This window comes from Hydra vulgaris, chromosome 07 (assembly GCF_038396675.1).
Source record: "Hydra vulgaris chromosome 07, alternate assembly HydraT2T_AEP".
Classification (NCBI taxonomy): Eukaryota; Metazoa; Cnidaria; class Hydrozoa; order Anthoathecata; family Hydridae; genus Hydra; species Hydra vulgaris.
The window spans coordinates 25,210,001-25,228,971 of NC_088926.1; the positions used below are offsets into that span (position 1 = coordinate 25,210,001).

The window sequence follows — 18,971 nt, forward strand, 5'->3', positions numbered from 1 at the left end:
GAGAAACAAGTTGATCGCGGTACTATCAGGGACGTGGTGGGGATCGAACTCCAAATCTCTCGCTTATGAAGCAAGCGCTTTACCACAACACCACTACCGCATGTTTATTTTAAAAAATTTAACATATTTTAATTCATTTATACAAATGTTGAGAAAAACAGTTTATTTATATCAGAATTTTAAAAAAAATGTAATATTAAATTTAATTATTTAATATAAAAAAAAAAATTAAAAAAAAAAAAAAAAGAAAGAAAATAAACATTTCCTAATAGTAATAATAAAAAACGAGCTAAATACTACTTAACTTGCTTTTCCGTAATTAATACGATTGCAGTAATTTAAAAAAATCAATGTCTTTAAAAATTTAGAAATAAAGAGAATTTTATGACATCAAATTCACATTAGGCTAATGCATTAAGCATTTTTATTTAAAATAAGGCCTTAAATCAAGTTCAACTGCTACATTCTTTAAAATATCATTGTCAAACATATGCTCTTATAAAACAATGCTTTTATATTCAATTAATCATAATCCCTTTTGTAACAGAAAGCAAAAGTTCCAAACAAATTTTTTTGCTGACCTGACATCAGCAGAGTATGGAAATTTTGTGCCAACCTTATCCAATATCTAATTCAAACTCATTACATGTTATTTTAAAATTTATTATAATGTCAATAATTTATACAAAATTTTAAATTTTTTTTTAAACAACAGGTTACTGAACCAACCTTACTTAATATACAGAATGTTTAGTAATGTCGGTTCAATAACTCGGTTCAGCAAAATTGTCCAGAATAAGTTCTTGTTTTTGACTTTGAGTTATAAATAGTTCTGCACCACATATTTGATTTTCAAGACCTAAAATATGGGAGCTAAAAACTAATTTCAACACTCTGTTATTTGATAATCAAGAGCTGGATTTACCACGGTGAACCTCCTATGTCATGTTGATGTAGAAGCTTATTCCCCCACAAGGATCCTGGGCAGTGACTCCCAGAAAATTGAAATCAAAATTGCTGCCTGTGAGTTTCGATACTATTTTTGTAAAGGAGAAATGGTTTATGCGAGTTTTAACACTATTTTTGTAAAGGAAAAATGGTTTATAGAAACTTTTTTGAATTTCTCTTTGAAATAACCTAGCAAAGTTCATCTTTTACAAAATTTTTTTGTTCGGATAAGATTTTGTTCTTTCATAGTACCTACTATAATCAGGTTGTCAATATTGCTTGTTTGTTTGGTTAATTCATGGTCAACAAAATTTACAAGTTATTGACAAAGAGCCACTCTGTGATAAAAATGTAGCTTTTTAGATTTTAGCTAAAGTGAATACGCCAGAGCAAATAGAGTTCGTATTTGAAATTGTTCTGGTTTGTTGAGTCCACCACATTTTGGGTTAAAGCATTTCATTTTTTGACAACACGGTTGGTGAGGAAGTTTTTTTTTCTGCGCAGTTTTGTACAAGTTGCGCTTTCAGTTATTTTGTGTGTCCATGCGGTCAAAGACTGTACTTTAAAGACTCGGTGTTTGGTTGAAGCTGAGGAAATGAGAAGTTAATTTTGTCAATTTTGCTGATGATCCTGTGTTGCTTAATAAAGTCTTCTCTTTCTCGCCATTCGGTTAGCGTTGTCAAGTTAAGTCTTAAAAGTCTCTAACGCATGTATTTCAAGTTGGCAATATGTTTTGTGGCTTGGTGTTGAACTTGCTCAAGTTTGGCTATGTCTTGAGCTAGAAATGGCGATGGCTTGTACTGCATACTCAATGTGTGGGCAAACATATAAAGTATACAGATTGCGCCATAATGCTAAACTTCGACCTCAAAAAGCTTTCTTGAGCCTACCAAACATTCGTTAGCCAGCTGATGCAGCTGTAAAGACTTGTTTTTTAACCATCAGATTAATAGTCAAAACAATGCTTAGGTCTCGCTCAGATGTTGCGCATGACAGCTGGTGCAGTTGGCCTGCCAAATTATTTATAGTGTAAATTGAAGTCGTTTTACTGGTGTTGCTGCGCCCAGTGTGCATCAAAAAACACAAGTCAATTTTTTTATCTTTATTAAAAGATTAGTTGGGGCACCTAATTTTGTGGAGACCCCTGTGTCATGGCACACCCTGCTTATGTCTAAACCCGGGCCTTAATAAAAAATCAAAGTCAATTTTGCTTTTAATTGTGGAATAAAGATTGTCTACTAAATGATTTTTTAACTGCCATACTTGTTGATGGATGTGACAAAATTTAACTAACAGTATTGAACAATATTGGAGCATATGATCAACATAACAATATGAATAACACTACAACAAGATCAAAAACACCTATTAAAGACAAAAATCTTCAAAATCCACATTGTGGCTGTCCAAGTAACATTGATGGCTCAACTTTTCTAGACTTCCCCTTTCCCCTTGCCAACAATTGTCAAAAATATTTTGACTTCTCCCCACTTTTTATTGAAATAACTAATGGACTTACCTTGACTATGTTTAAAATTTAATAAGTAGTATTATAAAAAGTAACTTTACAAAACATAATTTTTCTTATATTTTTGTTTTTTTAACATTGATGTGTAAATGGTTATAGTTAATATATAGGGTAATAAATATTATATTAAATAAAAAAGCATGTAAATTTTAAAGTTTATTTGAAATGGAACTGTTTCAAATTTCATTAATATCTAAAATTTAAAAAATACTAAAAAAAACAAAAAAAAACCTATACAAAACACGTTTTTCAGAGTGCTCTTTTTTTTTTTGAGTGGCAACTCTAAGCGAGACTAATTAATATTCCGCTATTCAGTCTTCAGATCTCAGTGTTAATGGGTATTATCCTTTGATTCCCAAAGACTTTAAAAGTCACATGTTAGGCCTGGGAGTATACATACGCATTAATTCACATATTTGTCATGAAATCAGGCTCAAATCTTTTGACCATTCTTTTATGTACTTCCGCTTAGCACCTCTTCACTCTTCATCACCTTGTTCTTTATCGTTCTCCTTTTTCCCAAGAGTTTACTCTTTAAGATTTTTGTAATAAGATATAATTTCTGATCAAATTGACCATGTTCTCTCTCTTTATCCCTCTGCCAACATCAGGGGTGTGGCGTCATAAAAAAAAAAGTACCGACTCCAACTTCAGTTGTTGAAATTTTCAGAGTTGGACTTCCACTTTAAAGCAAAAATTTTGAAAAATTCTTTGAATTCTATAAAAAATATTACGCGATAAGTTAAAAAACTTTTTTTGCCAAATTTATAAAAAGTTCTTTGAGGTTTAGTATGAATATAAGGTTAATTGAATATTTTGTACATGCACATGCAATACCGAGAAGTTTTACTATTGGAGTCAAAGTCGCAATTTTATTTAACAACTCCAACGCCGCTAAAAATGTCGCAACTCTGACTCCACAGTCCTGGCCGATGTTGTTGTTACTGGTGACTTTAATGCTCATCACTTCAAATAACTTGGCTCTAATGCCACTGACCCTAAAATTTCAGCATCTCTCAAACTCAGATAGTTAACTTTGTGATTCATTTTCCTGACAAACCTAAACATTTACCTTTACTCCTTGATTTATATCTTGTCTCTGATCCTAGCTTATGTTCAGTCTCTCCTTTTTCTCTCTTGGGTGGTTCTAACCATGCTATGATCTCTTTTCATCTTGTACTTCCTTTTTGGACGAACCCTATCATCGCACTTACTACTACCCTTAAGCTAACTGGAACTATATATATGATTACGATTATATATAGCAGCTGCTATATATAATCGTAATCATTTTTCTTCATCTTTTTCAGAAGAACAACTCTTCAGAGAACAAACAGCTGCTTATTATCGAAAGAAATCAATGTAAAAAGGTGCTGTCTGATGTTACACTTCGTTATTCTCAGTTCACTAAATCTTGTATCTTATCTCAGAAGTTAGGCTCTAGAGACGTTTGGAAAATCTTGAACAGCGTCGTTAACAAAGGTAGGTCTATTATTCTATCTCTCATTTATGGAACTGACCTTACTACCTCTCCCATAGATAAGGCAGAACTATTTGCAAAGAACTTTTCTTCTAATTTGACTCTCCGATCTTATGGCCATTCTCTTTCTTTCATTCCAATTAAACAGGTTAACCCATTGTTAGACATTCAAATCACTCCAGCTTCTGTTGCTAAAGTCATATCTCAATGAAACTCTTTTATGGATTGTAGTCCAGACAGCATTCCTATTATAGTCTTACAAAAGTGTTCTCCAGAACTCTCTTCATATCTCTCTGAACATTCTGACTCCTCCAATTATTGTCCAATCAGTCTTCTTTTTGTTATTAGTCTTTGAGTCTTTGATAAACAAATTTTTCACATCCCATCTTGAACCAAATAACTTGCTGTTGGGCAACCAATATGGTTTTCAATCCTCTCGCTCTACCGCTGACTTGCTAACTCCTGTGACTGAAAGATTTTATCAAGGCTATTGCTCTTGACATATCTAAAGCTTTTGAAAAAGTTTGGCATGCTGGTCTTCTCCAGAAGTTTGTTTCATATGGTGTATCTGGGAAAGTTTTTAAAATTATCAAATTGTTTCTTTCTGTTTTCTTGACGCCATCCTCGAAGGCCAACACTCTTCTTTATTTCCAGTTTCTTCTAGGGTACCTCAAGGTTCTATCCTTGGTCCTAATTTGTTTCTTATCTACATTAATGATCTTCCTGACAACCTTACATCTAAAGTAGCTCTTTTTGCTGATGACTCAGCTTTTAAAAAATTGTTATGCAAATATAAGTTTATTTTGAAAATGACTTTTTCATCTTACTTACAACAATAATGCTTTTCGTTTATAACAACTTGCGCACTTAACCATAATGACATTAATGCTATAGTGCAATAATGCGATAGTGTAATATAAATCCAAACCGTTTTATAGAAAAAGAAGAAAAAAAGTTTTTTTTGCTTATTAATAAAATTACCTTTTATTTAGATGACAAAACAAAACCCTTATTTAGCAAATGTATACAAAAATATATAATGTATTTTACATCCTGACTAACAACCTCTGCTATTATTGTTATTAGGTTAGGGCTTTGATAAAATATTTTGCCAGGGCTAAGGCTCTGGTTACTAGAATAAAACAGTTTACCTTTTTAATTACAATACTTCCTAAGCAGTGTCCTAAACTAATGCCAAATAATGTAGGCAAACCAAATAATGGAAATGCAAACCACATATGAGTATACCAAGTCATCATTGCATTAAATTTTATAAGAATACAGGATACGGCCAAGCTAGATACGATTCCAAATATATTTGAGATATTGATAACACAAAAAGATAAAAAAACAGATGTAAACGAAGCAGCCTCAGGATTAGCTAGGAAAAAAATTATTTCAGAAAAATAAAAAAAATTAAAAAAAAAGAAGCAAATCATGGCTTAAATGAAGTGCAAGACATTGACATCCTGTAATGCTAAAATCCATACTTTAGCAATTAATGATCAAAATCAAACAGGTTTAGTAGACCAGTGAAGTGTCAAAGTCCGGCACTTACTTCAAATATTGCCAAATTATAATCCAAAAAAAATAAATACTAAAGTTACTAAAAGAAAAAAAGCTGCAAAAAAAAACTGCAAAAAAAAGAAAACATTTCAAAATACTACTATAGTAAGAATTTTTATTTTCTCTTTGGTTTTATAAAACATAAGAAATCTTATTATATTTAATTTTTTGAATTAATAAATAAGTTGAAATGATTTTAAACTAAATTAAATATTTGATTAAGATTTCATAGAAATACTAAGTATGTATGTATCAGGCTTTGTTATGAATAAAATTTATTTAACGCATTTGCATAACAGAGTTTTTGACATCATAGAGTTCTTTTTATTTACTTTTTATATTTATCATCATTAAACTTTCTGAACTATGGAAATTACTAAATTACCGCAAGACTACTTTAATTAAATAATTAACTAACGCAAAATGTAAAAATGTTATTATGTAATAATGTTATTGAATGTTTATTTATATGCTGGTTTTTAAAAATACTTTGTTTTAAAATGTTTATTTCTAGAGATTTCACCCAATTATATTGTGATTAAATATTATAGCGTTGTTTTTATTTTTAAAAAGTCAGCAAGTAATAAACTAAAAACTTTAATATAGGAAAAAAAACCGAGCAATCGAGTTAATTTTTAAATCAGACATTTCAAATAAAATAATTTTATTTTTTTATTACAAAGTTATTGAAAAACGCTTGTGTTATTAAAATGTGTTAATACTTGTGTTACTTAATTAACTTTAATATACGCTTTATAAATATTTTTTACAAAGAATTTAATTTCTAGCAAAATAAAATAAAAAGGTGGAGTAAAACCCTTATAGTTTTAAATGATAGATAATTCTGGTGAAAAAGAAAAATTTGCTTATTGAACTATATTTAATAACATTCACACCTTTAGTTTTAATCAAAACTAAGCATTACATGGTTAAATATGAGAAATATATTTTGTATAGGCTAGTTTACTTTAAGTGTATATGCTTTTAATAAAATTGTCTGTCAAGTGATAAAATCAAACATGTAGAAACTACAGAACTAAACTTTTACGTTACATGGTCGAGTTAGTTAAAAGTAAAGTTTTTTAAAGTAATATTTATTGCTGTTTAGCAATAACCAGCAATAAATATGTATTTCTAATACCTGAATATTTTGATTATTTTGATATTTCAATAAAAAATGAGATTTACATTATCATAATATAACTCTCACTTAAAATACTGATTTAAAAAAATCTGTATAGTTATTTTAATATTATCAAACAAAAAAGTTTTTAGCATAAAGGATAATTGCTCTAGGCTCGACACTTTAAAACAAGGTCATGTATGTATGTATGTATGTATGTATGTATGTATGTATGTATGTATGTATGTATGTATGTATGCATGTATGTATGTATGCATGTATGTATGGAGGTCCCCTGTATATATAAATACCCCCTTCCTATATACATAAATACCCCCTTTCTCCCTAAATTGTGATTAATTTATTAACGACCCCTATGTAAAAAATTCAAATATAAAAAGATGAAAAATAAAAACAATAAAAAAGTACCTGATAACTTTGCTTGCTTATACAACTTTAGCAAAATATACAAAACGACAACAGCGCAGGTCATATAACATAACACCTTGTGTAGACGAAATGGATAGTGTACCATAAATATTCCAAGAACATCGTAAAAAATACTATTTCCATGCTTATAACCAGCTGGGTCCTTTAAATAGTCTGAATTTGCCATTGACTTTATTAATTCTAGAATATTGTCACCAGATCTTTGAATGGACCCAATAGGGATAGCATCAGCATTGTCATAACGAGTATGGTAAATATAACCATTACTAACAAAAGCCAGATCGATACCTACAATAAACATAAGCAAACAAAACTTTATTTAAAGAAAATAGTATAAAAATTGAAATAAAAAATTTTATTTTTTATTTGTTTAATTTTAATATTTGTTAGCACTCTAATATTGCAGAAACAAAAAAATTATTAATATTAAAATCATTAATTTTTTATAAACATTAAAACTTTGAGGGAAAAAAAGAAGGAAAAGTTGCTATTGATTACAAATATTTTTAAATTTAATTAAAAAGTAAAAGCTTTTTAAATAAATCGACCAATTTTGTATTTTAGAAAATTTAATTTAAATCAACTTTTTTGTTTTTGTTTGTTTGATTATCTTTAATAACAATTTATATTTAATAAATAAAATAGATTATTTCCATAAATATGCGTGCACAGATTTTTAACAAAAAATATTTGCACACAAGAATTATTATACATGTATTTTTGAAAAACAAACAAGAACAATATCATAAGTTTTACTTAAGAAAAACTTATGATATTATAAACTTAAGAAATAGCCACCACCGACATTAATTGGTTCAGCATTCTAGACAAAAAAATTGTTTCTTCATTCATTTTTATATAAATAATTGTACCCAACTATAAATAACAAATTAATAAACTTATTTTCATTACAAAACAACACACTTTCATAACTAACAAGCAACTGAAAAGTATAAAAAACAGCTGAAAATCTCTTAAACGAGAAATAATAAACAATAGCACGTAGATAAAAAAGTTTAATCATGAAATAATATTCTTAATTTTGACATAATATTCTTTAATTTTTCTAAAACTATCTTTAATTTAAACGTTCACGCAACATCTCGAAAGAAGTAATATTTAATCAATCCAAAAACAAACACAAGCAGCCAATAAAAAATAGCTAAAACAAAAACAAACTCCTTAAATATAAATAACATTTAAATATATAACATTTAAATATAATAACATTTAAATATAATAACATATAAATATAATAACATATAAATATATAACATTTAAATATAATAACATTTAAATATATAACATTTAAATATAATAACATATAAATATATAACATTTAAATATAATAACATTTAAATATATAACATTTAAATATAATAACATATAAATATATAACATTTAAATATAATAACATTTAAATATATAACTTTTAAATATAATAACATTTAAATATATAACATTTAAATATAATAACATTTAAATATATAACATTTAAATATAATAACATTTAAATATATAACATTTAAATATAATAACATATAAATATATAACATTTAAATATAATAACATTTAAATATATAACATTTAAATATAATAACATATAAATATATAACATTTAAATATAATAACATTTAAATATATAACATTTAAATATAATAACATTTAAATATATAACATTTAAATATAATAACATATAAATATATAACATTTAAATATAATAACATTTAAATATATAACATTTAAATATAATAACATTTAAATATATAACATTAAACAACATCTAACAAAAAAAAATCATAGACTAAACATTTGATTCAATCAAACAATTTACAAAAACATTTTGGAAAATGTCATTAAAACATTTTCAAAAGTACTACACATAAGCTTTCCTTACCAAATTTAAATTTTTACCAACTGCTAACTTAATAATAGCATTATTATAATATGAATATTAGCAATTCAGTGGGTAAAAGCAAGTAATATTTAGTAAGTGTAATTTTTATTGAAATCTGGCATGTTGGCATTTAAAAATTGATGCCATAATCGTCATTTTTTTAGTCAACAATTGACTTGCTGTGTTTTAGGCTAGACAAGTAGCATGAGATACCATAGTTAGAACACACAACAAAGAAATGAATTAGGTTGATTGAGAACAATCGTTTACTTTATGTTAAAAAAAGTGTAGCGTTTAGTTATCATTCATTCAAAAAATTATTACATTATTTTTTTAATGATGTCAGTTGTTTTTTTTAATATGAAACTAAACAGATGGGCTTCAACTAGAAAGTTTATTATTTTAGGGGTTCTATTTTTTTAATTTAGTACTAAAAGTATCTTAAAAAATTCTTATGTTTCAGAATAGTAAAAGGGAGAGAAATATTTTTTTAAATAGTACAAAAATTTCAATATTCAAAAAATTGGGCGCTCAAATTAAATACTTATTTAAACTGCTGTTCTCCATTGTGAATAATGTTTTTTAACTTTATATTATGTTGGGGAAATATATAGTGACAAATTAGTCTTCAAACTCTTGGCAAAATAAGTTTCTTTTTAAAAAGTTACTACGAAAAAGTTTCTTAAGATTTTGGGGCTTCTAGTACTAGTTTCTTAAATACAAGCTTCTGATATAAAAAAAAATGTGTAAGTTAATAACGATTATTATTATTCAAAATTATTGGTAAACTAAATTTGTTGGTACACCAAAAATAACAACATAAAGAAAATTAAAAATGAAACTTGCAATAACATGTATTTTCCATGTAAAACATAAGAGAAAGATTATTATATTTAAATTTATTTTTTTGTTTTTAATTTAAAAGTACAAAATTTACTAGATATTGAATTTTGCTGTTTAAACTTGCTTGCTGCTCTTGTGCAGTGAACGAATCTCATTCTAACCCTTAAATGTTGTTCTTCCCATATAAAATAATTTTGAAATAGCATATTGCAAAAAAAGCTCTTTACCTAACATTCTATTCAACCGATATTGGCAAACTAAGCAAGTTGCTTACCTTAAAGCTTTAATTAAGTTTTTTTATTTACTACGCTTTTAAAGAACAATACAAATGTATTGTTTAAACTAGAAATGATGTTTGATATACGCCATGCACAAGCCAACCAAAAAATAAAAAACAATGAAAATAGACAGTTTCTTGTGCTGCAAAAGCAGGAATGCATTAGTTCACTTGGTGCAGTTGACAGAAATTAGTAGATAGAAAACACAATAACTAAATTAAAAAATGCAAGAGAAACAACATGCAGCATCAGTCACTTCAACAACTGAAGCAAGTGTTGTATTGCTATCACATAGATTCTGCATAAATGAAGAATCAGAATATGATTCAGACATTAATGTGCCAATAACTGTGCCAACAAATGCAAGCAGTAGAAAACAATAGTCTCTACAAAGGTATCATCAACACTGGATTGTACAAACACAAGCTTTCTTAAATCTGTTATGGCAAACACACTGATTGAGTCTTGAACAGAATTAGTCTTACTGCTATTGAAAAGCACAACTTATTGCTAGTGCCAGCAGAATTGGATTGAGATATCAAGAGGAATTAGGCTTGCACATAGCCCCATAAAATTAATTGTCTAGTGGGATTGTAAGCTGCTACCAGATATGCTGCTGATAAAGCAATTAAAAAGGCTGTCTGAAAAGGATGATACCACACTCATAGTGTCTTAGCCAGAAAATAATGAGAAAATTCAACTGGTAAAAAATATTATTCTTGATTACGGATCACATTTGTTAAGAAACCTTACAACCAGCAGCATAACTCTCAAATCTTCACATACCTAAAACATTTTTTAAGATCATTCAAATAGATGAGTTTTTACTTGCTGGTTGATTGATCAGTAACATGAGACACAGAGGCAGTATCTTCGGCAAGCTGTGGAGAGTCATCTCAAAACTTTCAAAGTGCAATTTGAAGGAACTTAGTTATATCTAGTTTTTGTAGACTGTGTGTTTTAGCTTGTGTGTTGAATAAACTTATTTTAGTTTGTGTGATAAATTTGTTGTGTTTGCAAATATTGTGTGATGAATAAACTTATTAAAGACCTGTGAGTTTGAAATTTGAGTCAAGTTTAAAAACTTTAAATAATCACATATCATACAAGAGCACTGAAACTTTTACTGTAAAGAAAATGGTTATTTTTTAGAGATTTTTTATGACTGTTAGGGGGTCCCAAAAAACATAATTTCAAAATTGTTGAATCTCACTATCCAAAAAGACAATAAACACTACTTTTTTAGGGGTAGTCTATTTTTTGACATGTTTATAACTTACCTAAGCAAATTTTATTTGTGGGAAAATTAAATTTTGTATCAAAATAAACTATTTATACCAACAAGATTTCCATAACGCACAAAAACACGAAAATCAGTATCAGATGGAACTAAACCAGCTTCAAATATTTCTTGGGCAACAACTGAAGCAAATGGATATTTTGCTGAAGAAGCATACAACTGTAGTATCCAGGGATGGTCTGGACCAGTCTGAAACACAAATTCCCTTCCACCTTAAAAAAAAATTAATTGCAATATAAAACAAAAGTAAAGAAGAATAACAAACTTTAAAATAATAAAAGCTGTTAAACATAATATTAACAGACATACCTGAACCAGCAGCTTCTAAGTTAACAACAGCTTTCACCAAAGGAAACCATTTATGTTCTAAAACAAAGCCATGACTTCCTGCAAGACCGCCCTCTTCAGCACCATTAAACAAAAAAATTATTCCATACTTCAACTTTTCAGGATCACTTAATGCAATGCATCGCAAAACCTCTAATAAAACAGCACAACTTACACCATCATCGCTTGCACCTTCTGTGCCCATAACTGTATCAAAATGAGCATTTGCTAATAAATATGTATCAGTAGGATTTGATGAAATCTTTACTAAAACATTTGTAATATTTTCATAAGTGCTTGTGAAAGCAACAATCTTTTGTACAAAAGCAAAGGACCCGGATACAGTTTGTAAATCAATCTCAATATTAAAACCTTTGTTAGCTTCATCTTTGATAGCATTTAATTTTTTTATAAGTAGGTTCACTGCTTCTACATCACTTTCGTAGCTTCCAGCAACACGATGACCAATTCTAGTCAAATCATATAAGTGCTTTTGGGCTCGAAATCCGCTAAAAGTATGGTTTTCAGTCGTTAAATTTTTTGGATCAGGAAGAAATAAATCAGATACTCTAACACTGTATACGACAGCAGACACTGATAGCACGATTATCAAAAAATGAACTGGGCCATAAAAATGTTTTTGATTGTTCAATTGTTTATGATTAGACTTTTTGTCCAAATAGCTATCGCCTCGATTTTGTTCACGAACCTTTCGTTGGCGAACAAACATTTTAACGTACTAATATAAATAAGCTAGATGCGTCTACCCGATCTAAAAACGTCAATTAAGTCAATTTCTGCTAAGTTACGCAAACCAAAGAAAGTTGAGAAATTTCACCGCTCAAAAGAAAATCTGCTTCAGCTTCGATAGCAGATAGTATCTTATCTAGATTAGATAGCTAGATAGTATCTAATCTATACTAGATAACTAAATCTGCTTCAGCTATCTATCTAAATAGATACCTAAATCAAAGTTACTATAATAAATTCGAAGAACTATCTTTTAAGAATGGAAAGAGCTTTTAATAAAATGATTTTTCCTCGGCAACAAAGTTTACACAAACTTAGGTCAAGACGCGTCATTATAAGATTTTATCACTGTCGATTAATTACATCAACAAAATAGGATTGGGGTCTGAAAATTTTAACAAGGGGGATGAGGAGGTCTAGAAAATTTGACATCATTGTTACTTTTTAATTTCTAAAATCAGCCAACTCAATGTTCGGAAAGTTTTTGTTGCAGAAAACTAATATTTTTTCCTTAACTTATTCGGAAAATTTTTAACATCTTTTTTTGTGCGCGTAAAAAGTATATCAAGAGCGCGTAAAAAGTATATTCTAAACAGCTAATATATTATAGTAAAATTTATCAAATTGCAAAATAACCAAGGCGTATATAAAAGCCTAAGAAGCTCTACTAAAGAGCATGATTTAGAAGTCATTTTTACATCTAACCTTAAGTGGAGCACACGTATTCAATCAGTGTTTATAAGACCACACCTTGAATGTGCAGTGTCTGTTTGGGCCCGGTATTTAAAAACTGACGTAGCTTTGGTTAAATCTGTTCAACGTAAAGCAACAAAATGTTTACAAAAAAAACAAAACAATTTTTAACTAAAAATTAAAAAGGTTGTTTTTTATGACATTTTGTTTGCAATATTTTTTTTTAAAAAAAGTTTCAGTAGAAAAGATTATGAACTTTGAAATCACCATAAAATTCTGTTTCTTTTAAGATCCAGGTTGATATACTTTTAAAGAAAAAAAGGCTCAATGCCAAAAATTAAGGCCTTGGCCTTGAAACTGTTGGCCTTGGCCTTCAAAAAAAATACATAAAATTAAAGAATTTAAAGTTTTTATTTTTTCATTCAATTCATTCTATATTTTTATGTATTTTTGTTTTTGGTTTTCATATATATCTACAAGTATTGACTTTGTAGAATTTTGCGCATAACCTTGGTTTATTTTACAACATGTGGTTTATTGTCACAGCAATTGTTACCTACAGTTTTGTTAACAATTGGCCTTAACGTTAGGCAAAAACTGAAGTCTTTGGTCTTGAAAATGTTTGCTGAGGCCTAGGCCTTGAAACTCTTATTCTTGGCCTTGACCTTAAAACTCTTGGCTTTGACTTTGTCCTTGGCCTTGTAACTTTTGGCCTTTGTTTTGGCCTTGACCTTGTAACATGTGGCTTTGGCCTAGCTACTTTTGGCCTCTGGCCTCTCTTTTGCTACTTTTGGCATTTTGACCTCTCTTACAACTCTGGTTCTAAGAAACCATTCTTATAAGCAGTAAAACATTGAACACACAGAATAATAATAAAAAAAGCTATAAGTTTTACCCGCACTAAATTGTCCATTCTGCAGGGGTGGGTGGTCCATTCTGCAGGGGTGGGTGGGGAGAAGTGAATATAAAAATAATTGTAGAATAATTTGAATATTCTTTATATAATGCATGTACTGCACCAAACAAGTTTTAACAAATAAAGCATCATTTCAGGCACCAATTCCATTTCCTAAGATTAACAGTTGGTAAAAACAAAGTATATATATAATTTTGATTTTAAAGAAACCGTGCCGTTGGAGTCAAGTATAACTATTAATAAATTTATAACGTAATCTTCATCAAAATATTTAAGACGTTTCCACATTACACATTTATTTAATTATTATTGTTTCCACATTACAATTATACAAAAGTTATACAGGAGAAATGAAAGATCATTTAGTTTTCTTTGTCACCCCTAAAATTTGTTTTTGGGGGTAAAAATGTGGTTTTTATTTTACGCAGGGAGACAAAACGATGCCTGTTCAATAGAGAGGGAAAAATCTCACTGTTTACATTACATAACATAAGTGATCCTAAACCAAGGGCCGTGCAGAGGATGAGTCGCCCGAGCAAATTGTTCGGGGCCAAAACGAAATTTTTTTTCCTACTCAACTGGAATGGTTTGTCATGGCTGGTCCCATTCTCTTCCCACTGGAAATGCCAAAAGATACTGAAAATCGCATATTTCCAATGTCAGTTTTGAAAAACAGAATGCCAAATGGGGAATCCTTCTCGCGAGAATAGCTTGTATTTAGCCAAGTAAAGTCAGCATTATTTTGTTTTCCATGTCTATTATTTTAAATAAGAAATCAAATTCCACACTTGACTTCATCCCTTGCAGTGATTGGAGGATGGGGATATAGAAAGAAATGAAAAAATCTCTTCAGTCAAAATCCTGAGCATAAACATTCGAATACCCATAAACAATGCTACATTCAGTGGCGTAAATTAGAAGCTTAAATAAGAACTGCCAGTTGAACATTTTATGAACTAATTGAACATTTTATGAGTAAATAGAACATTTTATGAATCGTCAAATCCTCAATGAAGCAGACATCCGGAGCACTAAATAAATTCATTGGCCTTTGTGCAGCTGAGGTTTGCAGGCATTTTATAGAAAAATAAAAGCTTGAAAATTTTTTTTTAATTATGTTGGATGCTACTCCTGATGTGAGCCATACTGAACAAACTACGTTTGTCATTATATCTACATGAAAAAGAACCTGGAAAATTTTTAATTGAAGAGCGGTTTTTGATTAAAACTTTAAAAAAAACTGAGATTAGAGGTACCCTGAAATAAATGAGCTCTTTCAAATGTGTTTTCATGTCTTGAATTTGGATGAAAGTCCTCACATTAATTGGCCGCTGCAACCAGGTCATTTAGGCAAGAAAGATAACTATTGATATTGAGGTGGAAAATATTGAGAAGCATTGATCAGTCAAATCTATTCGTGAGAAATGGCCAACAATTTTGGAAGAAGCCATATTAGCTGCAGATACTTCAGTTCTGAATTTCCAACCTACAGAAAATTAACGTGCCAGAAAATTAAAGTGCCAAAAGAAACAGAATCAGGAGAGTAGGCAACGATTTGGAGAATGGTTTTTTATCACATTCATGATTCTGTAATTGGTGAACTTACTGCTTGTTTCACAGCAATTCAAGAAATATTTTCTATATTCTCTTTTTTGTGGGAATATCTAAATGTCTGAAGCAGAAATCAAAAAGTACTTGCTCCCATTTTTCGCAAAAATATATTTTTGACGTGACTAAAAATGAACTCACTGAAGAATTGCTTCACATAAAACAAATTTATACTGCAAACGTTGGCAAAAAATCTCTTGCCCCATTTGACTTATTAAACAAAATTTTTGAAATGAAGCCTGTGGAACTCTTTAGAAATGTAGTGATTGCATTGCGTATTTTTGATTCAATTCCAGTGACAGTGGCCTCAAGTGAGCATATATTGAAAACTAAGTAAATTTTTTTCAGAAGCTTTTGCAAAACAAAAGATAAGAAAAATAACATTGTAAGAAACAAAAGCTGGACTACTTAATTATACTTATGTACCAGTAATAAAATCAAAAAATTTGAGAAGGCCTTTTTCTTTTTTGGTGTAAGGGGGAGATTGGGCCCTCAAGCTTAAAGATGCTTGGAGCCCCTTAATACTGTGGCCTTGCCTATACCATTAACAATATAAAAACTTATACACTCTAAAAACAATCCGTTAGAAAAACCAATGGATTGCTTTCTTCCGTTAAATTAACGAAGTAATTTGTAACCAAAAATCTCAAAATTTACGGAGTAAAATTTACTATTATCGGGTTCTTCGAAATTTCGTTAATTCAACGGATTTAAATTTTAAAAACAGTTTGGGTAATAAAATTTCCGTTGAAAAGCAACTGAAATTTTATTAGCCAAATTCATTAGACGTGGTCCGCACACGATTTTACGATGTAGTGAAAAAAATAAAAGTGGTAGCTTTTCAGTTTGATAAAGTATTAACAAGTGTTCTACATCTTAATATTTATACTTTTTCTGGCTAGATTTTTAAAACGCTTTAATTGTATTGTGCTTCTACTTTATGCTTTATAAAAAATTTAAATCAAAAGATTCGAATGGTCTGCTCAAATACTATCGTTTACCAAGATCAGAAAGTGTACAAAGAACATATATGATGTTGTTTAAAACAAGTTTATAAAAAGAGAGATTTAATACAGACAATTTGCCAGAAATACAAACAATTTGCCAGACATTATTATTTCAGTTAAATAATAAGAAAGAAGATGCAAAAAAACTGACTAGCTAAAGTAAAACTTAAATCAATCATAAAAACAAAGTGATATGAAGAAACAAAAATAAAATTCAGCAAGAGAAAAATATAGTTATAAAATTTTAAAAGGAACCCTTTATATATATAAATAAAATTTATAAAAATATATAAAAATAAAATTTTCAAAATGATAAAATTGATTTTATTTCGAAAAAATTACAATGGCAAAAAAAACTTTAAGTTTTTTATAAATTTTCTTAATGATTTTAACATAACAAAACCAGATTGTCAAAATTGACTTTTGACATAACAAAGTTAGATTGCAAAACTTGATTTCAAGATAATTTCAGTTTTTCATTTTCTTTTAATCGTATATTGAATTTACTGTTTCTTCAACAATTACTAATAAGGTATTAATTTCTTTAATTTAAAAATGTTTGATGTATTGCATCTGTACACTCAATCTGTAGCTGGCATTGAACATAAAATTGAAGAAAATTTTCTACTTGTTGTTTATGGCCCAACACAATTAACACAATCTTGAGTTTTCTAGTCTAACAAGCTTCTTGATAGATCTAATTTATCAAGGCTACAACCATATTTATTGTTGATTAGGTTAATAAAGTATAGGTATTTTTCAACTTTTGCTTTAGAAAGAAGTTTTTCAAATAATTTACCTTTTTGAATATTTTCTAGATGGCTTAGGCCTCATGTAAAAAACATTCTAGAAAACATTCCAATATACCATAACTTTAAAAGATTTCCAAAAAAACCAAGTAAATTAGATAGTCAAGCAGCTATAACTTTATGTTTTCTGTAATCGTTCTACATTTTTGTATTTTGTTCTATGCTTATGTAATTAATACTATATCATTTTGGAGCCATGCAGTTATTAAGGTCAATATTTACAATGTCAGTATTAAAGAGTTATCTATTAATGAGAAATATGCTATGCCTTTTAAACCATCATATGTTCTTTGTACATCAGTATTTTCAGTTTTATTTCGAAAGATATTAGTGACAATTTTGGTATTATTTTTAAAAGTGTTAGAAGAAGTTTCTTTATTATTATAAAGTATTATTATAATTTGAATCTTCCATGAGAGTAATTCCACGTCAAAACAACCAGGCCATGCAACCCTATGCCCTTGGATTTTCTTTATATTTTTACCATAGTTAGTACATTATAAAATAAGATAAATCCCAAAATTTCAAGGTCTAACTTCCAACGGTTCGTGAGTAATGGTTGCTTTAATTTTGGCTACTATTAATGTTTTGGTCATTTACCGCTTTTAAATTTTCATTTCTCGTTATAAAATCAAGTCTTTAAACATGTGAAGTCTAAAAATAAGTGACTTAGTTAATCTCAAGGTGAGGAATTTGAATATATAAATAAAATATAGATCATTGTATGTTTGAAGAACATTGTGTGAAAAAATCATTTCTGCCAAATACATAGTTTTGCAAATATTTTACTTTTTGTACTATAAATGTATATATATTGCCATGGTAATTTACGAAAAAAGATAATTCCTATCTAAATCGAAGTGTTTCTTAAGTTTCTTAAGTTTTTTTAATATATTTTTATATTTCCTTTTTGTTTCCTTGTCTTTCCAAATCATTAAAGTTTAATTGTTGAATTCAGACATATTCATTTAATGTAAATATTGCAATTAATCCTACATAATAATGTAATTAGTACTTGTGCATTTTTAAATTTGCAAGTATAACATTTTTTAATTCATTATCAAAATGATTTCATTTGATATTGGTAAAGAATTGAAGTCAGAATGCCATAAAACCTCATATTCTAGAAATAAGGAAATTTTTTTACTACATGACTTAGACACCGATATTCGTCAAAACATTTTATGGAGATCTGAGTTGCGTGCTTGTGAAGAACTATTCAGCATTTGTAATCACCATTTTCACTACTTTGAAAAAAGATTTGAATAAAAAAAGGCAATTGTTATGATGTTTATAAAGTGCATAAAAAAATAAATAAAAGGTAATTTGATTTCAAATATATGAATACTATCTGTAAAAGTATACAACACGTATCTTAAATATCCTTTTTTTAAAGGTAAATTTACAATATCTTTAATGTTGGCTAGACACTTTGAGTCATTAGGATT

The 18,971-nt window shown here is 28.6% G+C and overlaps 1 protein-coding gene across 2 annotated transcripts in view; it reads right to left on the reverse strand.

The window, feature by feature from the left end:
* The window catches only part of LOC105848816 (endoplasmic reticulum metallopeptidase 1), a 45,299-nt gene extending 32,772 nt beyond the window's left edge, over positions 1-12,527 (reverse strand). For both annotated transcript variants that reach the window (XM_065801455.1, XM_065801456.1), the window contains exons 1-4: positions 11,723-12,527; positions 11,452-11,625; positions 7,075-7,383; positions 5,108-5,337 (exon numbers count right to left, since the gene is read on the reverse strand). In XM_065801455.1, the coding sequence (XP_065657527.1) occupies positions 5,108-5,337; positions 7,075-7,383; positions 11,452-11,625; positions 11,723-12,470 (1,461 nt within the window). In that variant the 5' untranslated portion in view covers positions 12,471-12,527. The remainder of the gene's footprint in view (positions 1-5,107; positions 5,338-7,074; positions 7,384-11,451; positions 11,626-11,722) is intronic.
* Between the last annotated feature and the right edge of the window lie 6,444 nt (positions 12,528-18,971).